The following is a 26,876-nucleotide window of genomic DNA, read 5'->3' as shown; positions in this document are numbered from 1 at the left end:
TCTAACATAACCATCTTCTAGCCAAGACTTTGCCCATTTACGAAAGGTACAGAATGCACAAACATCACGTGTTGGATATTCTTGCGGGTTTGTAACCCTGTAAGTCCCGGGGATAAATATGACATTTTTGGCACTGAAGGTTTTAAACTTTAGGGCCAATATGCAATACATACAATATATAATGTATGAGATAAGTAATTTACACTAATCTAACACCTGAACCATAAGTGATAATGGCTGTTAATCCTTTACGGTAGTCTCGCACATGGTTGTTCCACTGCCTGCATTTATCCTTTAATCCATGTATTGTTGCTAGAGTTATGAAACACACTGTAATTAACTGTCTTGCAGTAGTCATCCTGCTCTGCCCACATTTCTTCTGAACTTTTGTCCTTTACAGACTTCATTTCGTTGGGAGTGATGCATCGACGTGATCGGTCTGCTACTGTACAAGTGAGTAAGGCAAGACGTGCATTTCTTTCACATCGTCGGTGGGAGTTATTTATTCTGCAAACTACAAATACTTATAAAATGGCGTCGGATGAATCCAGTTTGACGGCAACAAGTGCATGTTGTTAAAAGTGCAATCCTTCCAAAAACCACAAGAATGCAAAGTGCTCGATAATATACGGTGTTCAGCACCGGTGTTTATTTCTAGTTTCCGCTTAATACCTTTCCCCAGCTTCTATTTATGACAAAAAATAAAAATCTAGCAGCGGACTGCTGAAGTTAACACTTTTCACTCTAATATTATTCAATATGACTGGGCACTTCTTGTCCCCTTTAAAGTCCTTTGTCATGGGCAAAAGAGAGCCCACATACACACAGAAGCAAAAGACTGGGATATTCCTTAATCTGTAAAAGTTTTATTTCTTGTAAGTGTAGTAGGCTACTCTGTATTGGACACGGCAGCTGTAGTTAATGGGTGTTTCTTCAATGAGGTGTTTTGGGTCACTGTTCTGTAAGCTGTCTCAAACGGGCAGCGGCGATTTTTTTTTTTTTTTTTTTCATTGACCTACTGAGTATTGTTTCTTCCCAAATGAAGGTCCATTAACAAACCTTTTTTACATTAACAAATGAAACCCGATTGAATGATGAGAGCCCTTGGGCTTCTTTGTCGGAAGCTTTTTTCCCTCCAAATAGCTCATGATTTTGTGATCAAAAATAGATAGTCTCCTCTAGCAAGTAATACACTGCAGTTTGTGCTAATCCTGCTGGTTATTGTTTAGCTTCATAGTGCAGCATTTTCATGGTGTGTCCGGGAGCATTAAATACTGCATTCTTGTTTCTGTCCCTTTTTAATTATGACTTGATGACCCTCCCCCCCCTTCCCTTATTGTGAAATTCTTAAGACATTATGTAAGTTAATGTTGGATCGAGCTCTGAGGGCTCTTATCAGAGGTTAGTGAATTTTCCCCATAGTTTTACACCTGAGCCTTGTGAAGTTTTGTTTTCCCTTTCTGACTAACTCAGACTTTTGTTTTAAATAAATGAGTCTCATCCGATTGCACATGCACAACTTTATTCGTTTTGCTAGATTTAGAAGTCATTTGCTTTTTAGAACCTTCTTTAGTGTTTTGGCTCTCTGAGAGAGGCGTTGAGTTACAGATCCCTTTCGCAGCAGCGATCTAGCACATTTGGTCGTGGCCGCTAAGGTAAGTGCCTTACCCGTAAACCCCCCCCTACTACAAGCCCTTACTCTAAAACCCCTTAAATTAACCCCCTACCCTAACCACTAAACCCCCTTAAATTAACCCCCTACGCTAAACAGTAATAAAACTTGCCTTGGAAGTGGCCGGCAGCGGGGATTCCAGCGGCGGATCGGCTGTGCCAGCAGGGTGTGTTGCGGTGAAGCGCCGGCAGCCATTTGGTCGCGGCAAAACGGCCACCACCAAATGTTCCTGCCCGGGCAGCAGAGGGTTTGATATGTTGACTGCTTTCTTATACTTTTTTTCATCACAGTAGTGAAACGGAGATATTGGGCCATATTTGCTAAGCAGGACTACTTCATAAGACACTTTCAAGCACGCTTGGTAAATATGGCACCTTATAGCTCATTCAACAGAATCGGGCATCTTCCCGACCAAAGATTTCTTGTGGAGTAACGTCGCTTAGTAAATAGAGCCCTCCAAGACCCATTCACTTGAATGGAAGCATGTGGTTACAGAGGGTCCCAAGGGATACTTACTGGTAAAAGTACCATTATGACTGGTTTTGTGCTGGGATTTAAATGGCCGTCCAGTAGGGTGCTTGCCGCTTTCTATTGGCCCGTGTGACATGGGAGATTTGAACAGACATTTTGTTCCCCCTTGAGGCAAGTGAAACACTGGCACCTTCACTGATAAGTGTCTGGTACAGCGCAGGGACTCCCTGGTTCCAATGCTGTATATAGATATAGATGGTATTGCTGCTTTGCTTTATGCATTTATGATTATAATGAGTGAGATTCTGCTTAAGCCCATTATGGGTTGTTGATGCTGCATTTAAGACACTCACTGTCTTCCAATAAGTGATTCTCACGGCAAATGAATGAGACATGACCTCCCTGTGGAGGCAGCATTAGGTGTGGAGTGTGGTGCTGTAACCCCACTCGGGTATAGCTGTTTGAGGAAGATGGAAGTTTTCATGTTTTGTCTCTCTTAATGTTTAAAGTGGGGTTGCATGCATCTAGCCAGTGAATTGTAATGGTTTACCTTCTTTTACAGTGGTCTACAATGATATATAAATTGATAGGGCATGTGGTTGTTGTCCACTATTTTGTGTCTGTTTCAGCCTTTCAGGCCGCCCTATGGATGTGTTACTCCTTTTTTGGGAATATTCACATCTAGCTTTATACTGTGGCTTCTTGTTCTAATTGGCAGGTAGCACTCATCTTGCACTATACATAGAGGGATATTTTGAGAGAGAGGAATGCAGGTGCCATGTTTTAGTTTGCGCAAGTAGCAAATGCATGAAGCTTGTTATTTAAGTTTAAATACACCTCAATCCTGAGAAAAGTAAAAATCACCATTTATTAGATCTAATGTTGATATATGCTGTTATAATATTCCCCCGGACAACTCAAATTTCTCACTGACGCAAGTGGAACAAATGTGGTCCAAAATGCCTCGAAACATTGATTCAAACGGGCGCTACAAATATTCTCTCAGCATCAATTTAAGGCCAATAATACCCCATCTCTCCTTTTTTTTTTTTTTTTTTTTCTTTTTTTTTTTTATTTACCCCCCAATAATTTAAGCAACGTGGGAACTGGGCGAATTGGCTGGTTCGTCAATGAAGATAGGTTCTTCATCTCAGTCAACAATTCAACAGATCGGGTCTTGTTCCAATAGTTTGTTCAGAGACAATAGAAAGCATTGTGCATCATATAATGTCGGTCTTTACAGGCATTCTCCGTTATGTTATGATATATGTTGATATCACTTTTAAGCATTCAGCAGTTCTGAATTCAATATACACCGATAAAACATTTATACCTCACAATCGGACATGTCTATATATGTACAGTACTTGTTATTCTCATTTGAAGCTGCCACTTCAATATGTTTCATTTCACAGATAACATGTGTAAGCAATGTGAATAACGAGGTATGTTATCTAGCACCCATGGTTCCTTAAACATAACGACAGTGCAGCCTTTATTCTTGGCCCTCCCACAACACTGTTCTTGTAGATCACAAATATGCCTCATTATTCTTAAGGCCCTGTTGTCCAGTATGACCTTCTACGTTCTCTGCCGGGAGATAAGGAAGTCTGCCTTTCTTACATAAATTCACTGTTATTTCTTCAGTTATTTAGGTACTAGCTACACAGTTAGTGTGAAAACAGACAATATGGCGTCTCCGTTGTTCAGCTTGAAATCGTCCTATCTTCCTTACCCGGAGCTGAACAGTGGTGTGCTAAATCCGAGATAATTATAGGTCAAGTTACCGGGTTTAAATCTCCCTCCCAGGGGAAACAAAAATGGCTGCCAATCGGAAGCTGCAACATCATTTGTGGCTTCCTTATGGACAGCAATTTAAATCCCCTTTTTAAAAAAACATGAAGCAATAACCCCAACGTCACCCATTAAATATATCTGGAACTGGGGGGGCCCCTAGAGCAGAAAATAGTGTAGTTCAGATCTTTAGGAACCCCCAGTTTCAAGGGTGGTTAACAAAGGGGGATTGTTGCTTTAATATCTGCCTATTTGTGACCGTTCATACATATCGCCCTTTGAGATGTGCGTGTGTGTCAGTGTCAGCAGCAGTGTTTATGGGTGTAGCATGTGTGTGTAGCAGCAGAGTTTGTGTGTGTGTGTGTGTGTGTGTGTGTTAAAGTGGGCAGCATATTAGAAAAAAGGACGACGAGAGAATACTGGCAATTACAGTATAATACAATAAGTGCACTAAACAATAGGGAAGTGCATCCCTGCCCGGAGAGCTTACAATCCAAGGGAGTTCCGGGAAGTAGAAGAGCCACTTGAATAAGCCAGTCCTCCTTTAATTGTTTCATATTGCTGAGGATTGTAGTTTTCACAGAAATAAACAGAGATGCGCATCCCTCTTTCCATGCAACATTGAGCGTTATTCCTAGTTAACACTGCGTACAGACTGCTAGGCAAGGGAACCAGTAAGTAAAGATTTCATAATGCTACTTTACCAGCTCCCTGCATTCATTCGTTTGATGTCTATTGCTTTCTCGCCTCCTCCCATACATTATCTTTTTACATCTTTGAGGCTCAAGAGTTGGTGGATACAGTATATTGATCTATTCCAGACATTGCTCTTCTAAGAGATCTGTGCATTATTTAAAAGCCTGTCTTGGCAATGGCTTCATTTATGTGGTGTTATGTATAGTGCGTGTATATATAGTGCTGTCTTAAAGGAGATATTTCTGTTTAAATTCTGTGTGTGCATGCATTTAATAGTGTTTCAGAATTAACTCTGAAGGTGCACATTTAAACATAAAACAGTCATTGCGAAACAATGACAACATAGACACACAAAATGGATTCTGTAACTATATCATGATTACCGCAATTCATTTAATTTTGACTACCAGACTTTTAGGACCATGTTTTTTTTAATGTATATGCTGAGTCCTCTCACCATTGATTTTATTTCTATATTTTACAGATTTGACCCTCCATTGCCTATCTTTGTCCTGTGAGGTGTCTGAAGAGAGCTCGTTACAATGAGCGGAGCGGCACTCGGAATTGAAATTGTATTTGTTTTCTTTCTGGCTTTCTTCCTTCTCCATCGATATGGAGACTTTAAAAAACAGCACAAACTTGTAATAATTGGAACACTTCTAGCTTGGTACCTCTGTTTCCTGATAGTCTTTATCCTACCTCTGGACGTTAGTACGGTAAGAAAGACTTCGGCTCTTGGCCTGAACAAATAAAATGCATGTTTCTGACCAACTGCACTTCTGGAGTTGCCTGCAAAGAACTTGAGTGCTAGGAGAAAGTTCCCCTGTTAGTTTGCTGGGCACAGAACATTGACCCGCGTTTCAATAACGTCATGCAATAAGAATACATAAGACATGGTAATGGGGGGTGGTGCATAGCCAGGTGTAAACACTTTATGAAGTGAGAGCAGAGAGGCCAAGAATGGCTCAAGTTCCAAAAATGGGAACATTGAGGATCGCACACAGATCATTGATACAAATATATCATTTATTAATACAGTTACAATTTCACATCTATTATACCACAAGAAAGAGTGGTATAATAAACTCCAGAATGGCTAAAAGACCTCAAAAGCCCCCACAAATATATTGGGGCATAACAGACAAACTAGATATAAAAGCAGGTGTCTTTTTATTGACAATCTTTGTGTGATAGAGTGCTCCCATTTTGGGTACCTAGGCTGGGGTTGGCGTGTCTTCTCCAACGCTAGTCTACAGGAACAAAACAATGTTTAATAAGCCACTGATCTGTCCCCTGCTGTATATGATAGTCAGACCAATGTGGCTTGTTTTCTAAGAGCAAATGAGTATTTGACAAACAATTAACCCATCTGCTGTTGAAAGAACCAGCTACACATTGCCCCCTAAACTTTTCCCCACCACCAAACGGTTCACTGCCAGAGATGCTAGGGTTGCAGTGCTTTAGATGAACATAATAGTTAACATATGGTTCATATTTTTTCTTTCTATAGTTTGCTGATGGTGTTTTCTATTTGTTGCTGTATAGTCCATTAGCGCAAAAAATAGAAAACCAGAGCATTTTAACATACAGATGCAGCGGCCGTTATTCGAACACTTCACGCTGTGTATACCTCGGAAAACCCATGTGATGGCGCGCAATTTCTTCCAACCGTACCGCCTTTAGACGCGTGTGCAGAAAATGGAATTTTTGTCTTCTGGTTTTTAAACACGTGAAATTGACACAGTAGCACAGTGTTGTACACATTACAGTTCATTCATTTCATTGCATCTAATTGCACACAATCCATGAAATTCAAACAAAGCAACCGCGATAAACGAAAACGGTGCCGTGATTTGTTCGAATAACGGCCGCTGCATCTGTACCATTATCTCATTTGCTAGTGGATAGCCCTGCAGCTTCCTGCAGTAGTGTATTTGAACATGCCTGTCATTATTAACACACAGTTGGATTTTTTCTGCTGGGGACACCAGCAATGCATTGCTGTCCTATGAACATGATTGTGTTGAGGGCACCGTCAACCCCTTTGTGCAAGGGCGACTCCCAAGGCCATTCGCTGACCTGATGTTGCCCCCGGCCCGTTGTTGAGCCCCAGTGTACAGTAATGGACGATAGAATCATACAGATGCACATAGATCAGAGATGCACACACAGGCATGCAACAATGAGGAGATGGAGTTTGTTTATGATGGTAAAGACCACCCTTCAATGTACCTTGAAGGCCACCCTGATAATATAGTTACAATATAGACCTGTGCTAATGTTGAGGCTTTTTTGTGTTGTATACAGTAAGTCTTACCACTCTCTTTTTAATGCTGCAGTGCGTTAGCAGTAGTTGCATACATACTGTACATCACATGTTTGTGTAGGTATAGAAGTGCTGCTATTTTCTTTTATAAGGTATTAGGGTTCCTGATGATAAATACTTGCTCTGGAATTTCAAAGTATAAATAAAAATTACGTGAAGAAAATGAGTTGTACATTTAAAGTGAGCATAGACTATTGTCCAAATGTATTTAGATAAAGTATCTTGTATTATTATGAATAATATGATTATTACCTCCTCTCCGGAGACTGCCATGCAGACCAAAGATCTAGTGATAAGCCAATAGGGCTGTGATTCTCAGCCAGGGATATTCCAACTCTCTGCCAAGTGTCGTGAAAACCTAGAGGGTTATACAAAAATACAACTCTAAAGCTTAAACAGTAGAACATTACAATGGGGTTTATGGTCCGATTTAAAAAAAAAAAAAAAACCTGAGACTATGTAATTATCAGAATACTTACATGGAAGAGCAGGACATAAAATTAATGATATAGCATGGGTTTATATTATGAGTGCACGCAGGGTGCGGCTGTATTATTGCCTCTGAAGTATCATTTCGAATGGGCTGAGGAAAATTACGATACATTTCCATGAGGAGGACTGCCCTTTAAAAGCCTATCTCGGTGTTTTGCAACCAGGGTCCCTAGGAACCCTTGGGTTCCCCGGGCATGTCTAAATTCTCCATACAATGTTCTGGTCATTTGAAAATTGTATCAAATACAGAAGAATTTACAATACATCTGATCACAGACGTGCTTTTAGAGATGGTTGGGGGTTCCTCAGAATTTTACTTGGGATTGCTTTAAAAAAAACAAAACAAAAACAAGTTGGAAACCACTGGCCCTAGCTTGTCACAAATACTAAAAGATCTATTTTTTTGTGGAACAGCAAACAAAACCAAAACCAAACGGGAAGTTACTGTTGAAAGAATAATAAAGTTTATTAAGAGTACACCCCGTTTTTATTTCAGTATTGTGTTGTTGGATTTCATTTCACAGAAGTGTGTTGCTGAGCAGCAGCGACAAGTTTACAAACCACGTCACATTCTGAGAAGCGCTGCTTATGGCGGATTACATTGCAGGTTTTCAATGTTTGCCTTGTCCATTTAGGAAGCTAATGTCAGTGGTATTTCCTATCTATTCGCTCAATAATATACTACACTATCTTATACAGGTTAAACCTAGTATTGGAGTCACAAAGGCTCAGCACGCAAACAATTGATCCAATCATTGTGGCAATCCTGCCTGTTTATTTTTTTAGCTTGTTTCCCCTTTTATAATTTTGGAATTGGAACCAGCGAGCCCTCTGGTGTGAAACAGTGTTTGTTATTTTTATCTCCGGGGTCTCCCAGGTCCCTGAGATACTTGGTGTAGTTACCAGTCTTTCAGCTCAGTTAAGGCTGCCAAATCTCACAGGTCCTGCGGGCTAATAGGTAGCTGCACGCTTCCTATCGGATGGCGTTTAAATACCCGGCTGAAATACCGGTAACTACACCGGTAAGAGTCTCGGGAGCCGGCAGGTCCCTGGAGCTAATGGTAGTGTGTTCTAGCCACAGAGGAATCGATGGAGGCAAGGCGCTGCGGATTTCTATCACGCTATTTATTGCCAAAGAGTTGCCGTTTCAACATCAGAGGGCCTTTTTCAAAATGAATGGCAAAATAAAAAGGCCCTCTGAGGTCGAAACGTCAACTCTTTGGCAATAAATAGCTTGATTGAAATGTGCGGTGCCTTGCCTCCTTAATCGATAGATCATTGTGTTGTTTAGTCAACATTTTATTCCAATACAGCATTTTTGAATTATTATGTGTGAGATCTGATTTTCCAGTCCACGATACATGGACAATGCACGTTATTAATAAAAACTTTCAGCCAAGACGACACCTGATTTGTTTTATCTTTTTTTTTTTTCTTCTGAATAAAATTGGCAATACAAATTAGCATAATATATTTTCTTCTTAGTCTGGTAGCAGTTATTGGACCTGTTAAAAAAGATATGTTGCATGGGTATAAAGGAGCAATCCTGCCTACAACATATTCTTTTTTTTATTCTTGCCTGTTTCGGGGGGGTCCCACACAACAGATTGGTGGTTCCATGACATCCGGGGTCCACCATGAAAACTGGCAGATCCAAAATGACCATGTGGGCATTGCACTTTCCTGCAGCCAATACAATAGCAAGTGGTATTGCATCTCTCTTTAAGTGACCCAGAGGCCATGTCTTGAAGGAACCACCAGTTCATAATGTAAGCTAAAAAAAACCCCCACAAGTTCCTAACTTGATTGCTGCTTTAAGCAACGAAGAAGTTAAATAAGGGATATTTATTGAATGGTACATCATCTAATTTCTTATGGAATCTTTTCTAGACGATATACAATCGATGCATCGCTAGAAATGCAGTCACGCCTGCGACCATCAACGTGAGCCACCTTACCACTACAGCAGCAGTTATTACCAATATCTCCAGACCTACCCTTGCCACCACACTAAGGTATTCTATATCTGTATGGATGTGTTCAGTGCCACAGGGAGATGCAATGCACTGGACTTAGAAGAGATGTAGGGACACCTTTTCTAAGCAGTCTTCTGCCGTAAGACTCCTCCTGGCTCTATTAGATACTTTACGTACCATTGAAGTCAAAGGGTTGAAAGATGTCTTTTTAGCGGCAGAAGTGGTCTTATGGCAGAAGATTGCTTAGTAATTATGGACCTTTAACTCCAGTGGTCAATGCATACAGTTCTATTGCTGTTTAGATTAATCCCTATACCTATGGAGAGTCCTGCATCATATTTTTATTCTATGTTGCACGAGTTTCCAGTACTATAGCTGTTAAGTGTAATCTATTCAAAGCAGCATTTCATGTTCAGAGGCCAACCGTTCATTCATCTCCCAAAATAAAATGTGCTGCACCATTTAATAGAATTCCGGTGAAACTATTGGCACTGCTCCAAAAGTGCCTACACCTCATGCTCTCGGTGTACTACATTCCTTCTAAACCCACCCAGCCCAGAGTGATGACCAACATTCAGAGTCCATCTTCAGAGGAGTTTTGGATGCATTAAGATGGTGTTGGGGAGTGATTGTAGGGGGATACTTTGCCTCGAGCTTCCAGGACGCATCTTTTATTGGATTTTTAATTTGTTCTGTAGGGGGGATGATGACACCGTACCCCAGGAATGTTTCAAGCCATGGAGCTACATCCCCAAAGGCATCATGCCAATCTTCTGGCGTGTTGTCTATTGGACATCACAGTTCCTTACATGGTAAGTGACATGAGCATCCTAGGAAGAATTCATTAAAGTTATACTGTTGAGGTTTTTCTGGCCTACTGTTCATTAAAATACTGGCTGCCTAAAAAGTAGCTTCTGGTACTAGGCGTTTGACCCGATGCTATATATGCTGCTGGCATACTTCGGACTAACCTGGCAGTCGCCGCAGCAACCTAAAAAGTAGTTCCAGCATGCTTTGCTAGCATGAGCACGAAGTATGATGGGTTATGCTTTCGCTGGTTGAGGCGGTGACTGACCAGTTGGTGAACACCACAATTAACTCTGACAAGCCGGGCAAGCATTGATCGCCCCTGGACTTGTGTGGCACAGCCACAGACAGGGTAAAAGTAAAAGCACTCCGCCATTTATACTATTCTGAACATATTAAAGCCTTGCTCAATTTTTCCTTTCTTTAACTTAACGGTACCATGGCATCTTACCACCGAGATTCCCCATAACTTCCATTTGAGATGTTACTCTCTGCATTTCCTATGCGGGGTGATCGGGAGCTGTCACTATTGCAACGCAGATATAGGGTAAACAAATAATTCTGGGGTCATGGGTGAAAGAGTTTGTTTTAATGACTGGTCTCCAACCTGTATTAGAACTTGACCATTTTAATCCTGAAAGTCTAACTGCATAAAGCACAATAATGAATATCACGGAATAAAGTGTGTGTGTGTGTGTGTGTGTGTGTGTGTGTGTGTGTGTGTGTGTGTGTGTGTGTGTGTGTGTGTGTGTTATGAAGCATGTGCACTAGAAGCTATACTGTATACTAGTCCAGTAAAATAGTTCCCGCTGTGCACCGTTTTTATTCCTCTCATTTCATGCTTCACGTTTGATGGTGGTTGTCAGGGCTCATATTTAACCTCTCTTGTCTGTAGGATCCTTCTGCCTTTCATGCAGTCCTACGCTCGCTCAGGAGGGTTCTCCATTACCGGCAAAATTAAAACTGCTCTGATTGAGAATGCAATTTACTATGGCACATATTTGTTAATTTTTGGAGCACTGTTAATATACGTTGCTGTGAGCCCTAAATTGCAACTGGAATGGTAAGTATTCATTGTTTGGATCAGGGCTTTCATTTTTTTTTCTATCTACCTTTTAGATCTATATTAATTGACTTGATAGTAATGTTGCCTTTTGTACGGCTACGTTCTAACAATCTCTGGTATGGGTTTTTTTGGGGGGGGAGGGGGGAGAGAAATCTTCCAGGTCATCTGTAGTGTTACCTTATGATGTGACAAGTGTGAATGAAGTGGCAGTCTAATAATTCTGCATCAAAATCAAATGTCATCTATAATGTAGTAAGGGAAGCAGTCAGCGGCAATGTAATAATCCTACTTTGTTCTGTAGACGTGAAAGGAGGAAGGCGATCGGTAACGGGAACCAAAAACGCAATCAATGAGGTGCCGTAGACATCCATTTTTTGCTCAATAAAGTTCGTTTTTCATTGATTTGCGTTTTTGGTTCCTGTTACCGGTGAGCTGTATACAACAAAAAAATAAAGAAGCCCAAAGCTACATCCAATATGACAAAAATATACAGTGAAATACCTATATATCTCTTGAAAAAAGGGTAATTTGGTTAAACCCTTTGGCCAAAGCATTTTAAGCCTGCAAGCCACTTCTAGGCATGACCAAATATTGCAGGTCCTAACACTAACTGATTAAAATACTTATTTACCGCTATAGTTAGAGGAAGAATGATCACATTGGATCTGTCACAACCATATGCTTGAAGGAGAACTGCTTACTTGGAAAATGGGGAGGGGCGAGCTTAAACCCTGGAAGGGAGGAGCCTCCAAAACAGCTGAGACCAGCCGGACAAAGTTAAAAAAACACACAGATACCCAGCAAGCTCTATTCTTAGAGCTTGCTGGGTATGTGTTCACTGGTGAGCTGTGCATCGCCTTCCTCCCTTGACGTCTGCATGCTACCTTGGCTGGAGCACGCCTTTTGCACAAACCGGGATCCTAGCTGTTTTCCGTTACCTCAGTGTCCAGCTGAGCAGCTAAGTACTTATTCTTCTGTTCCGGAGCCTGTGTGTGTTAGCAGGAGTAGTGGGGCTTGCGGAGCTTAGAGGTTGAACACTCCAGTCTCTCACTTGATTTTGTGGGGGTTCCGATCAGTTGTTTCTCCCTTCCTCCGCTACATTCAAAATCATTAAACAGACGGCAATATGTTGGCATACTGTTATGGTAGTGAATAAACACTGCTGTTTCTTTAGGGAAACCACTGGTGCACCAGCATTTCTTTCCTATACTTATTGATGTATTCATGTATACAGAATTCAGGTGCCGAGTCTCTCCAGTCTACTTGTGGGAGAAATGTTCCTTGGATTTTTGGCTTATGCAGTCCTATACTTTCCTAGCTATTTATAGGAGATCACCAGTGCTTATAATGATGATGCCGGGGAACTTGCAAATCCCAGAATTGTTGGGTGGTAGTATTAGATATACTGTACCATTATTCAGTGGTCCTCAACGAGGGTGTCCTGACATCCTGGTGTATCAGAGCCTGCAGACCAATGTCATGAAAATGTTTTCATTTAAACATTTTTTTTTTTTTTTAGAGGAATACACTTATATACAACTGAAAAATAGAAAATAAGAATAATAAATAGTTTGTAATCAAATAAACTAAAAATAGGAATTATAGCAGCCCTTACATGGAAAACCAAGGCGTAACAGGATTACAGATGTTGTTGCCATGTAAAAAGGCTGGAAATACTGCCTCGAATAAGAATGAAGTTATAAGTTTTACGTTTTATTTTCTCTGAGGTACCAACTGCAAACTATTGGGATTGCTGCAGCCAACACCTGGGGTCTCTTCCTCCTCGTTTTGTTGTTGGGTTATGGTTTGGTAGAAATTCCTCGCTCCCACTGGAATGGAGCAAAAAAAGGTTACCTCCTCATGAAAACCTACTTTAAAGCAGCCAAATTAATGACTGAAAAAGCAGATGCAGAAGAAAACTTGGAGGATGTGATGGAGGTAAGGCAGCTAATGTCAAACTCGGAGGCACATGTCTACGAATGGGCTGCTTACAATGTCTGCTTACTTAATAAAGGGTTGCAATGACGGATAAGCATTGTAGAAAATTACTAGTTTTACAACTTCTCTAAGTATTTGAAAGTGTGTATTTGAGAATAATTGTGTGTATGTCTCAATAAAGTGGTGCTCATTTGGAAATGACTATACAAACTTGCTAAATCGACAAGCTTTATGTGTATAACTACCTATACATGTGGGTGTTCAATGTGACAAACAACCAAAATATAACATGAACTAAAGCTAGATGAGTGATCACAAAGTGAACATAAATAGGTTAATTCCTCAAATATGTTACTGAATGTGCAAATAGTCCACTCCTGGTTTGAAGCTTCTCAAAATTGTTGGCTCCATAACACAAATCTATGGAGAAGAGAAAAAGAGAGCGCACAGCACTCAGTGTAGTTGTTATACAAAATATATTGGCACTATAAAAAGGTAAGTATTGCATGTACAAATAATACAATGATTATACGCATATAACAATAGCACTCGGCCTGTCTGCTGTGTGCTCCACGGTTCACTGACGTGCTGTTTGCATCTGTTCGGTTTGGAGAATCAGGCGTAACAACCGTCAGGGAAGTTTCTTCCGTTCATCAAAGTTCCATGGGTAGCCGTTGGAAACACAGTACTTGCTGCTAGCGCACCTGAGTGATGTCAGTTTTACCCTGTGGATAACTTCCTGTGATCGACTCAATGGCTGAATAAGTCCTCGGCTGAGTAATCACTGTGAATATAAATGCCCAGGAAACTCATGCTGCCGTAGGACGAGCATAGTCAGTGTGTACTTACAAACGCTAAAACAGTGAGGAAGAATTCCTACGCATTTCGTGGCGAAGCCTCATGCCACTTCATCAGGGATAAACAAATACCTCAACACCCCCATCCTATATCCCATCAGCACCATATGATTGGTCACTGCTGATTACGCCAATCAGCTGTATGTCTTACAAATTGATAGGCTGCTGAAGGGAGACAGGCTGGTGTGTTCAACCACTCGTATACATGACCACACATATAGCTACTAATGTTATTAATTTGTTATTGTGTTGTCTATTTTAAAAGTTCATGAAATAATTTTTACACACAACTTGGATTTGTTATTTAGATTTGTATTAAACAGATTTGATTTGTTTGCTTTTAGAGCACACCACCCTGTCTCCCTTCACCTGCCTATGAATTTAAGACACAGCTGATTGGCGTTATCAGTAATTACCAGAGACCAATCATATGGAGCTGATGGGAGTGTTGAGGTATTTGTTTATCCCTGATGAAGTGGCATGAGGCTTCACCCGAAATGCATAGGAATTATCTTTCTGCCTCGCTGTTTTAGCGTTTGTAAGTACACACTGGCTATGCTTGTCCTGTGACAGTGTGAGTATCCTGGAAATGTATACCCACTGTGATTACTCTGCTGAGGACTTATTCAGCTGGTGAGTATCACATGGATTTATCCATAGGGTAAAACTGACGTCACTCAGGTCCGCTAGCAGCAAGTATTGTTTCCCCAACGGCTACCCATGGAACTTTGATGAATGGAAGAAACTTCCCTGACGGTTGTTATGCCTGATTCTCCAAACCGAACAGCTGATTCAGGTGCAAACTGCAGATCAGTGAACCTGCAGACAGGCTGAGTGCTACTGTTATGTGCGTATAATAATTGTAAGTTCAATACTTATCCAAATTATATTGGCACTATAAAAAGTTATCTACTACACTGAGTGGTTGTGCGCTCTCTCTTTCGTGTGTGTGTATAGTTGCCTTTCCGATGAATAAATATGTTTATCTAATATCTGAAGTAAAAATTGATCTGTAATTGCATGTTGAATTTGTATTGCAGGAAGTCCGTAAAGTGAGCGAAAGTATTAAATATAACCACCCTTTGCGGAAATGTGCTGATACAATTTTAAAAAAGGTGAGACCACTACACTAAATTTTGTTCACTTAGCGTTTCAACAGATCACAAAAACGTAGTCATCTGAATGTCATGTTATAAAACCATATTCTGTCCCAAAACGACAGTTTTTGTCTTTCTTTTTGTTCATTACTTATTCACATGGTGCTGTAAGAAAAATCAGTGGTACATTTCATGGCTGGTACCTCCTTGCATTGAATGGTTAAGGTTATAGGCTGATATTGTGGAATGATGATAATACATTCAATCGTATGTTCTGATTGGATGAGCAATTTTGATAGTGTATGTAGTACTTTTAAGACTTTGCAGGCATAGTGAGACAATACCCCTAACACAGGGGTGGTCAACTCCAGTCAAGAGCCACCAACAGGTCAGGTTTTTGGATATCTCTGCTTCAGCGCAAGTGGCTCAGTCAAAAACTGAATTCCCACTTGTGCTGAAGCTGGGATATCCTGAAAACCTGACCTGTTGTGGCTCTTGAGGCCTGGAGTTGGCCAGTTGGAGGGATACATGAATGAATCATATGACTGCTAAATATCTATTACATAGTTACATAGTAGATGAGGTTGAAAAAAGATATAGGTCCATCAAGTTCAACCTATGCTAAATTTAGACAACAGATACTTTATCCTACAGTATATCTATACAGGTATACCCCGGTTTAAGGACACTCACTTTAAGTACACTCGCGAGTAAGTACATCTCGCTCAATAGGCAAACGGCAGCTCACACATGCGCCTATCAGCACGTCCTGAACAGCAATACTGTCTCCCTACCTGTACCAAAGCTGTGAGCAAGCGGGGAGACTATAGAGCCTGTTACACATTTGTTATTTACTTCAGTTATGCACGTATACGATGATTGCAGTACAGTTCATGCATCGATAAGCGGGTAAAAGGCAGTGCTTCACTTTAAGTACATTTTCACTTTACATACATGCTCCGGTCCCATTGCGTACGTTAATGCGGGGTATGCCTGTACTTACTTATTGATCCAGAGGAAGGCAAAAAAAAAACCCCCATTAAGGGGAATAATGAATTCCTTCCTGACTCCAAGAATTGGCAATCGGATTAATCCCTGGATCAACATCCTTCCCATGTATACTTATTTGGTATATCCCTGTATACCTTTCCCATCTAAAAAGATGTCCAACCTTTTTTTGAACAAATCGATTGTATCTGCCATCACAGTCTCCATGGGTAATGAATTCCACATTTTAACTGCCCTTACTGTAAAGACCCCTTTCCTTTGTTGCTGGTGAAATTTCCTTTCCTTATTGATCGCTGTATACTGTACCTTTTATTTTTATTTTTTTTACACTATTGTCACCGACATGTACATTACTTCTAGTGCCCTACTGAGTATCAAGAGAAAATGGGGAGGAACATGGATGATTATGAAGATTTTGAAGAAAAGAATACCAACTATCCCAGTGAGAAAACATTAGTGAAATTGCATAAACAGGTAACCACGTCTGTTTCAAAACACCAGGAAAAGAAACAATACTTGTTTTATTACTAGAACCAACTTATTGTCGCCTAATCACTAAGGTGGCAAGCCTAGTCTTTTTCAGTAGAAAGAAGCAGACCAAAAAAACCCCGAATTGGCTGCTTCTGATTACTAGCTAGCCGGTGCGTTCAATTTAGGTTAGATTTAAGGTGTAACTAGAAGTCATGCTAATTAGTAGACCTTTATAATTTGCTGCTTGTTATCTCAGATGAGCTCAGATGATGTAAGTCTCTTCAAGGACAAAGGTTAACCACTCTTTTTTTTTTTTTTTCATTGGGGATGATGGTTTTGCCCCTATCTCCAGGTTTCAGTAAGCTGAAGGGGCATCTTTTCCATGCCTGGGAGGATTTTAGTCTCATTAATATGAATGAAGCTAAAGCATTCTCTGGCATGAGTAATATGTCTTCACTGCATAGTGAATAAGAGTCTACGGCCCCTACTTGGTGACCTGTGAAGATGCCTTCCTCCATGCTTGAGAAGAGATGAGTTCAATTTCATAGATGAACCTAAAATGCTCTAGCAAGGGAAAAAACATTTCCCCAGCATATTGAATGGGGCCTAAGAGCAAAAATATGGTCATCCATAATTGCATTAAAACCTTTGCTACCTGTGAGGTTAGCAACACATTGCAAGTGCCAACCCATTCAATGCCAGAAGTGGCTGCAATACAACGCAGCGCAGGTATTTGAGGGATGCACCTGTGGGCTAATTGCAACGTAATTTAATGCGAGCACCTCTGGGAACAGATGAGTTGATGCAACTTAGACGTGAAGTACAACTTGTTCCTAATATAACCTGTATTGTGAAGGCCTCGGCACTGTACTATGGTAAGCACAAGGCTTATGAACTTCTATTCATATTGATGGGTGAAGATCCAGAAATGTACAAAGAGGCTCTTATCAGCTTTGCTCTGACACCAACCTGCGATTCCAAACAAATGACCAAGAAGAAACGTTTTCTGGCTGTGCTGTAATTGCCAATGCAAGCTTTGCAACACATTGACAGTATAAGCTGTAACGTGCGTCACCCCTGTGAGCATGTGACCTGCATACGGGACAAGGGTTAATACTCCACTCGCAAGAGGTCCCACTTTTTACCTCCGCCAAGGTCCCTCAAATGAGTAATATCTCCCCTAAATCTGTCCCCATATACGCACTGTCACGAACAGCACACAAGTGAGCACGTGAGTTAGATATGCAATCAGGGTTAATACACATGGCTACTCTAGCCAACTCACCTTTCACCTGCGCAAGGTACCTCCGATGAGTACATTTTAACCTCTTAATTGCAATCATATCTATACGCTTCAGCCACCCGGGAAATGCAAATAAGATGTAAAATTGATATTTTCCAGGGTCACAGGTCCCTGTTTATTATAGAAAAACTATGCACTTTAACACACACACACACACACACACACACACACACACACACACACACACACACACACACACACACACACACCCGTTGTAGCCAAATGTGTCCACAAATGTAAATATTCTCTCCAGAGCGTGCAACAGTTCATTCAGAGCCAACAGCATTACTTATTAAATGTTTTAATATATAAAAATACAGTCATTAGATGACAGAAAAAAAGGATTACAAGAACATACAATTACAATAAATGCAGAACAGTTTCACAAAATAAAAAGAATAAACCATAAAAGAAAACCCTATACTGTACATCACCATGTGTTTTCTCCCAGTGAGGTCACTTGCATGAAAGTGACTCGTGTGTTTGGTCCAGACACACCTCTGCTGAAATCTCTAAATCTAATACATTGCCCAGACTTAAATATTTTTTCCCCGTGGATACCACATAAGCCCACCAAGTCGTAAATCGGCTGTTAGATTGATAGTTTTATCACGACGTAAAAAAAAAAAAAACTTTTACAAACAACTTTAAACTTCTCTTTAATATCTAAATGTACTCATACTTCCCTTCACTAATACACACACGTGAGTCACATCAATACGTTCAGGCGCTCATGGCGACGAGACTAAGCGTGACCGTGTTACCACTAAACTGAGCAACAAATGAATATCTGGTCCCCAGATTTGTAACTCTTATGCAGAGGAGATGACATCACATGATATTCTCATTTTTAATAAAGAACTTCACTGGAGCTTACCCTGCGGGTCACCTTTCTCTGGAATGCACCAGCGATTATTCACAAGCTTTGATGCTGACAGACTACTATCTGATTAGAGTTTACGACCCTCCCTAAACTCCACGTGTGACACTTTTAGTGGGCTATCCATGACAGCTCCCCCACCCCCAATTAAGTTCTCTTTGTAGACAAGCACAAACCCAGAAAAAGTCCTGACCTGTTACAAACCCAACAGATAGTATTTTTAAAATAAAACTCCAATCACATTAACCCCTGAAGCACCGGATGGATTAAAATACATAACATCTCATGATATTATCGTGACTCTAGCTACTGATTATCTACTACCGTGAAGCGCTATGTACATTTATGGCGCTATATAAATTAAGACATATCATACAATACACACACTTTATGACCTTTTTCATTTCCTCAAAGCTACTTGTAATACAATGTTGCTTTCAGTCAATTGATTAAAGGAGCGGGAAGTGGGATCATAACGAAGCTAAAAGAAAGAGCTAGCCCGTTCTCCCTTAACACCGGGGAAATGCAATGCTGGTTTATAGGCGGTGTCCAACATAGTCTGATTACACAAATCTCCAGGGAGAGGAGACGTGTAGAACACCACACCCTGTCATTTCAGACATTGTCGCCAATCCAGGATGGCCTGTTAGTCCTGTTCCTTGATTATTTGATTGATCTGTGGACGTTTTTTTTTTTTTTAAACAGTTTCTTACTATTTCATGTTGCACTGGTGATTTTAGGCTCACAGTTGTATTGTTCTTCACACTTAAAGTTGAACTGCTTATCAAAATTCACAATCTAAGAAGTGCGGTATGAGACAAAAGGTTAAAAAGGATTGCATGCAACAGATGTCTTGTGATCCTCAGTATTGGTGAATCCTTACAATGACCTCCTTGTGAGAGGTAAGAATTATAGGTGAGCATGTCTGCAGTTTTTGTTTTGAACTATTCCCATTAAAGTTCTCTAGCTGTAATCTCCCACACAATCTTGTGCTTGAGCAGACATTGTTTGCACTGGAGGTCACCTGGCCTCTTGGCTTATTTTGCCTTATTTGAAGAGCATATGATTTTACCTAGTTGTCGTTCATAAGCTCTCTGATTGTGGCCCCCACAGTGTCCTACTGTGGACCTCAAAAATGGACGGCATGCCTGGTTTCTTGCAGGGAAGTTTGTAGGAGTGATCCTTGGCTTCTGGTGGTATCATGCCGTGGAGTTCCTACGTAACGTGGCTCTGCATCTCCCAGTTGTGATGGTAGAAGGGAGAAGCAAAGAGCTGTGCTGAGAATGATTTGCGTGTGCCAAGTGGCTCTGTAACTCACATTTACTACATTAAATCATCTGCTGTGGGGGCACAAAGAAAGGAGAACGTTTTAAAGAAGATATACAGGGCAAGGGGATTTTGGGGCATAGATAAAGACTTTTGGTACATTATGGTGGAGGAGGAACATGATTTAATTTTTTTGTTACTTTTTTATTAGAACTGAATACTCGTTTGTTGGTATATATACTAGTATTGTTGTTGGCTCAGAACATGCCTGCATCATGTGCTTTTTATCTTGCTATAGGTCATATATTCTGTTCAGCGACATCGTCGGACACAGGTGCAGTGGCGGATTCTCCTGGAACAAGCCTTTTACCTAGAGGATGTGACCAAAAATGAAACTAGTGCAACAAAACAGTTTGTTCATACGTTCCCCCCTCAGGAGCCCGAAAACTGGATCACCCGTCATGTCTACAATCCCACTGTTGGTATGAGCTGCACATAAGAAAATGCTTTTCTCTATATGTATACTTTTCTCATTTGCATAATTTATATAGTGTGCATACAGATGCAGCGGCCATTATTCGAACATATACCTGGGTACATCCCGCGTCACGCCGCGTGGTGGACCCGAGATGGTCAGTTGCAGACGAATGGCCCGCCGGAGTAACACAGCAAGGTTCCCTGCGTTGAGTCCTACCGGTGTCTGCCTTTCTGTAATAGAAGCGTAGTAAGAGAGAGGCTGAATCGGTCTCTCTAACTGCGCGCCTCTCGCAGGCGATCGCGGTAGTTTTATTAAAATTCTAACATTACAGTAATGTAGCAGGGGGTCTCCGCAGTGGAGCCGCATTTGTTTCAGGTCCGGGGACCCTCTACTTCCCGAGATACATGGGGTGCTGGTATCCCTATGTTAAAATCCTGTGAGTCACGTGACCGTGGGATCTAAACAAAGCAGAGGGATACTGGCACCCCATAACATGGCCTGTATCTCGGGAAGTAGGGGGTCCCGAGGCTGAAATCAACTTTGTTCAACTCAGGAGACCCCCTGCTCACTCACACTAGTATCAAACACCCGCCCCCCCCCCCAAATAAAAAATCATTACCTTAGCGGATAGCTGCTAAGGTAATGAAGCTGCTTAAATTTTATTTTTATTCATCGTGTGCGTGAGCAGGGGGTCTCCTGAGCTTAACAAAGTTGATTTCAGCCTTGGGGGACCCCCTACTTCCCGAGTTACAGGCCCCGCCCAGTATGGGGTGCCGGTATCTCCTCCATGTTAAAATCCACGTGGGATGTAAACAAAGCAGAGGGATACCGGCACCCCATACCGGGGCCTGTATCTCGGGAAGCAGGGGGTCCCTGGACCTGAAACCAATGCTGTTCAGCTCCGGAGACCCCCTGCTACTTTACTGTAATGTTAACATTTTAATAAAACCCCCACGATGGCCTGTGAGAGGCGCGCAGTTAGTGACTGATTCAGCCTCTTACTGCTCGTCTATTACATAAAGGCAGACCCCGGTAGGACTCACACAGCAGGGTCCCCTGCTGTTACTCCGGCGGGCCATTAGTCTGCCACGGCGCAGCTCGTGAGAATCTCGGGCATATCCCGAAATTCCATTTCGAGATTTGTTCGAATAACGGCCGCTGCATCTGTACTTCTCTATTGTAGGACAGGGTTACGGGCCACTTGTAGACCAATAACTGGGCCTCTCACTATTCCAGAAAGTGTTTCTCTGTTGGTTTGTTGTTCTGTATACATATAACTTGGAGTATGCACAGAACATTACAAACACATGTAACATTCTAAATGGCAAAATCCAACAATGGAGCATGCGAGTTTAAATAGAAAACGTACTCTGCAATTGTGAAACCGCAGCTCATGTTTTAACGACTATAAACGCTTGAGCTCCATATCCCTTTTAGGCACTAGGGCATTTGGAAAAGGCTGCAAGGATGATAGTGTAATTTGATTTTTGTATTCCATGGCCCTTGTTCTATAAGCTTTATAGAATAGGGGTGGCCAACTCCAGTTCTCAAGAGCTGCCAACAGGTCAGGTTTTCAGGATACCCCTGCTTCAGCACAGGTGGCTCAGTGCTGAAGCAGGGAGCCACTGATTGACACACCTGTGCTGAAGCAGGGTTATCCTGCAAAACGTACCTCTCGGCAGCTCTTGAGGGCAGGAGATGGCTGCCGCTTTTATAGAATAAGGATCCATGAGTTAATGCATGGTTGCTAATCTGTCTTCTCTTACTGCTTGCGGCAGAATGGTACTGGGAGTGCCTCCTACGACCTTGGTGTTCTAGAATCCTGGCTGTGGTCTTAGCCTTATTCTCTGCAGTGGTCGTGTGGTCAGAGTGCACTTTCTTCAGCACTAGGCCTGTCCTGTCCCTCTTTGCAGTGTTTATACAGCAAGCCGAAAAAACCTACAACTATATTTATATTGAGGTAAGTAAGGGGGGAATCCTACTTAATCTCTGATGTAGAGGCTTGCAATACTTTGCAAACTGACGCTGGGAAAACCACAGTCGGCAACACTTAATGAATGTTCGGAAATGATAGCTGTAATGTTCGGAAATGATAGCTGTAAATTGTCATATAGGTGCATGTCGATATTTAACTTATTGTAGCAGAGAATAATTCTGTTAATTTAACATTGTTTTGGCTTTCCACCATTGATTTGTCATCCAGCCAGGCATTGTAAACCCAGTTTGATAATTCAGCATAAACACACCGCTAGATACATAGTTTGCCATCAGTTACAACAATTATTACAAATACATTGTAAAAATATTCTTCAATTTGTACAGAACTTTCGAGTTGAGGACTTTTTTTTTAAATCATTTTAGAATTTTTGTTTTATTTTTCCCCCCCCCAAAGAGCGTAAAAGAAAATGGAATCTTTCGCGAAACTCACCCTTTTTTATTAACAAACAAGTTTGCCACAGCATTTTTTTTAATCGGGTATAACGTGAAACATAGTTTTGGTAAAATGTAATATATAAGAGAGGAGCTTGCGTCACTTTGTAAGATCAATGTACGCAACTTCTGCTTTACATAGCACTTGAGATTCTGTTTGCAAAACTGTGCATTAAATATTCCACTTTGCTCATGGTAATACAGTATATTGTGAATTTGTTATCTAGGTGGCTTGTTTCCTGACCATCTTCTTCTTGAGTATCTGCGTTTATTCGACGGTGTTCAGAATCCGGGTATTTAACTATTACTATTTAGCTTCCCATCACCAAACTGATGCATACAGTCTTCTGTTCAGTGGCATGTAAGTAGACCATGTTATTCACAAACTACAGTACTTTGTACACCTGTCCCTTTGCAAACACTATTTTGTGTCTTTCTTAAACTACATGTAGGTCCAAATCTCTTTGCATACTCGTGCCATATTTTTTTGTTTAACAATTGCACACATTGTTTGTGCTTTAAATTGTAGTCCATATAATTTTCAAATGATATTGATATTTTTTCCCCCCGTAGGTTGCAATACCTTTTAACTCCAATATGGTGCATGGCATATTAATACCCCATTCTTTTACAGATTCAAAACAGAAATGTTCTCACCTGTTGTGTTTTAAACATGCCCCATGGTAGAGGTTATAGTTCTTGTGGTTATTGATCTATTTAGTGGTGTTCCTGTTTTGGTATTGAACAAACGAGTGCAGCAGTAAGCACATAGCCCTCTCAGCTCTGTCACTTTGCTATAAGCAGTAAGGATTGTAACTTTTATCCTAGTTACACTGGGAACGTGTACATTTGCTGATGCTATATTTTGGGGGGTAACGATCACCGTCTCGTTCCAACAGGTTGTTCTGTCGCTTGACTCCTCCATTATGTCTGAACTTTTTGGGACTGACTCACATGGATGCATCAATCTCTCATCAGAAAAGTGAGCCAACCGCATACACATCAGTAAGCACGCGTCATTTTACCGCAATTCCCAGTTCCCCATAAGAGGCCAATGTTAATTAAACCATTTGTTTTAGCATTGTAGTCCCTGTGAAATGTTGCACATCTTTTTCATCTATTTTGTTTTTTTAGATCATGGGTTCTTTAAAAGTCCTGCCTCTTATTGCTGATGGATTTTATATATACTACCCCATGCTGGTAGTTATTCTATGTATTGCCACTTACTTCAGGTAAGAGATGCACCCGATATTGGAATAACTTGTTTTTTGATTAAGACGGGCTCCTGGGATTCAGGGTGATGTCCTTTTACATTAGGAAGGCGCCTGTGTATTATGAGCATATGTTATCAAAAGGAGGTTATTGTCATAAGCGAGTCTTAAAAGCAAAGCTTCCCACGTCAGATAAACACCTCTATATTACCATAGCCACGCAATATACAGTCCTCGCAGCGATATACACCGCATTTTTGTAGGGATCCACGCTTTTTATTTAGTTTGTGAAACAGAAGTGTTGCATTCATAGACTTACCCCCCATGGACTGTGGAGTAGCTCAGAAATTATATTATTTCTTCACCCTTTCTTTCCAACAATGCATTTGAAAAGGTTATATTGGGTGACATAACCGTTTGCCTTTTACTATGTGTTTGATAAATGGTGGTACAGATGTGCCACACTAATATTACCCGGACCCGGGGAGAAATCTGTTTGTACTCTGCTCTGGGGAAGGTGGAACCAGTGAGCAGCAGCAGCTGCCCATAGCTGCGGAATTCTGCTATCGGGTGTAGCAGGGTACCCTCCCTTGCCTCCTCCCTGATAGTGGCCCATTGCGTGGAAGGGTTTGGTGAGCTGTCGGCCATGTTGTGGTTGGCGCAGCCACATACATATGGACTGTGTGTAAGGCAGCGGCCATCTTGAGGTTGGAAAGGGAGGTCCTGTCGTTCAGGATTTCCTCCGCGGACTGGAGACGGCATGGTCAGTCCTGGCGAAGCCGGCGAAGGGAGGGGTAGTGTCCAGGGAGCAAGTCAGACCCCTGGACTAGGCCAGACCCGTTCCCCATAGGCCCCAGCTAGCTTACTTTACCCTGTAGTGGAGTATTGTAGGGCCGGCCATAGTAAGGGACTTGCCTCCTTAGTATACCGACGTCTCGGAGCCTGGCAGAAATGCTTGCGCTGTGCTACCGGACGTAAGGCGAGAATGGGATGGTGTTGGACGCCCTGCATCGTGGGACCACGCTTGGCGTCTGTCTACAAATCCCCTGGTGTACTCACGTAGCTAGGATGGTACCACCACGTGCACCAGCACCACACCAGGAAGGTAGCGCTGCCCTCACATATGTCTGGGTGCGACTGGACGGACCATTGGGTTTTAGGTGCTATGGGCACCCTCAGTATTTTGGGGGACGGTTATTGTGATTGTGTATACTATATTGCTGAGACTCTGGGACCATAGTAAATAGGTTGTATATACTTTGTTGTTATTGGAGGTATACTGGTTCCCGTGAGGGGCTATCCCGCCAACACAGGGATCCTCGCGGGCTGAGGCGCTGCACCAGCCACCCCAGGCTCCCCCAAGCGTGGAGGCTTAGGCCTCTTGTGAGCCTAATAGGTAGCACCATAACACAACCGTAACACGTATATCTCCCGAGGAGGCGGGAACGGGTGTTACACTGGTTTATGCGGCATGCAATGGGGGGAAAATCTTAGTCTGGCGACATCTATATTTAAGCTGCTGTCTGTGTACTAATCGGCAAGGCTTTTGCTACCCCATTTTCCAGTTAAAGCAGCATTCCCCCCAATTTTTTAATGTGCTGGTGCCGGGTGCATCCAATAGGAAACTGCAATGTAATTCCCCCTTGATTTTGCGACTTCCTCTTGGCTCGCAGGAGTGAGCTGCTTGGTGAACATTTTGCCTTCCAGAAAAAAGCCGAAATGTTGAAAGATAGATTTCCTGGGAGTTTCCCGGAACGTAAAATAGCACGGTTCAGCTCCACATGACCCCCTGATTCCTATTGTGGAGGGAAGGAAGTGATTAAAAGGGATTGCTGGGTGCTGGTTAAACGCAAGAATCGCTGTCAACTGATTGCCCTTTTTCCCATTTAGCCTGGGCACTCGCTGCTTGAACTTGCTGGGGTTTCAGCAGTTTATAGGAGACAACGACATGACCTCAGACTTAACCGACGAAGGGAAAGAGTTAATTAGAAGAGGTACGTTTTTCTTTTCAGTTGTAGCGGAAAGGAGGGGGTTTAACCTGTTATCTGTGGGCCCTGCGGTTCCCTTGCAGGTAGCCAGGCGTTCTGCGAAATAAAATTTGTGATTGTGGATATTTTAGGCTTTTGGCCTCCAATTTTGTTTTTTTGTGGGGGTGGGGGTACAAATATCAAATAAAAGTATCTATAATAGTTCCTGCTAGATAAAGATCAGAGCCTTTGTCCCAAGCCTGCAAACATTCATGTTTGCCATAACTGCCCTAGTTCCCCTTAATTTATTGGCTGGAGTTAAAACGTAATTTGGGGCAAAACCAGCAGGTGAAAGAATGAAATTTGGGCATTTTGTCAGAATTCCTTGGCATTTTCTCCAGGGCAACCCTCTGTCTGCTGTCAAATAATGGATACAATACGCTTCTTATTTGTTATATTTTAGAGAAAAGAAAACGCCAAAGACAAGAAGACGGTGAAACTCGCAGGAGGGTAAGATCAATTTGGAAATCCTGTTGCTGCTTTGGTTTGTATTGTTCAGCCTCGCGTTTTGTTCCTTACCAGTTTGATAACTTGGACAAAACTAGCCACGGTAATGCAATACATTGGAAGCCTTTAAGCAGCATTTCCAATGGATCACCACTTCACACTT

General features: G+C 41.7%; 1 protein-coding gene across 2 annotated transcripts in view; it reads left to right on the top strand.

Moving 5' to 3' along the window:
* The window catches only part of LMBRD2 (LMBR1 domain containing 2), a 37,932-nt gene that overhangs the window by 1,364 nt on the left and 9,692 nt on the right, over positions 1-26,876 (top strand). For both annotated transcript variants that reach the window (XM_075588165.1, XM_075588176.1), the window contains 15 exons: positions 401-453; positions 5,118-5,349; positions 9,342-9,466; positions 10,126-10,239; positions 11,130-11,297; positions 13,028-13,238; positions 15,136-15,210; positions 16,561-16,674; positions 20,419-20,602; positions 22,377-22,558; positions 23,256-23,389; positions 23,928-24,033; positions 24,163-24,260; positions 26,130-26,233; positions 26,670-26,716. In XM_075588165.1, coding sequence (XP_075444280.1) covers positions 5,176-5,349; positions 9,342-9,466; positions 10,126-10,239; positions 11,130-11,297; positions 13,028-13,238; positions 15,136-15,210; positions 16,561-16,674; positions 20,419-20,602; positions 22,377-22,558; positions 23,256-23,389; positions 23,928-24,033; positions 24,163-24,260; positions 26,130-26,233; positions 26,670-26,716 — 1,836 coding nt within the window. In that variant the 5' untranslated portion in view covers positions 401-453; positions 5,118-5,175. The remainder of the gene's footprint in view (positions 1-400; positions 454-5,117; positions 5,350-9,341; positions 9,467-10,125; positions 10,240-11,129; positions 11,298-13,027; positions 13,239-15,135; positions 15,211-16,560; positions 16,675-20,418; positions 20,603-22,376; positions 22,559-23,255; positions 23,390-23,927; positions 24,034-24,162; positions 24,261-26,129; positions 26,234-26,669; positions 26,717-26,876) is intronic.

Source organism: Ascaphus truei, chromosome 1 (genome assembly GCF_040206685.1).
Source record: "Ascaphus truei isolate aAscTru1 chromosome 1, aAscTru1.hap1, whole genome shotgun sequence".
Lineage (NCBI taxonomy): Eukaryota > Metazoa > Chordata > Amphibia > Anura > Ascaphidae > Ascaphus > Ascaphus truei.
The sequence above is the reverse complement of the archived record's forward strand: the minus strand, read 5'-3'. Positions and strand labels throughout refer to the sequence as shown.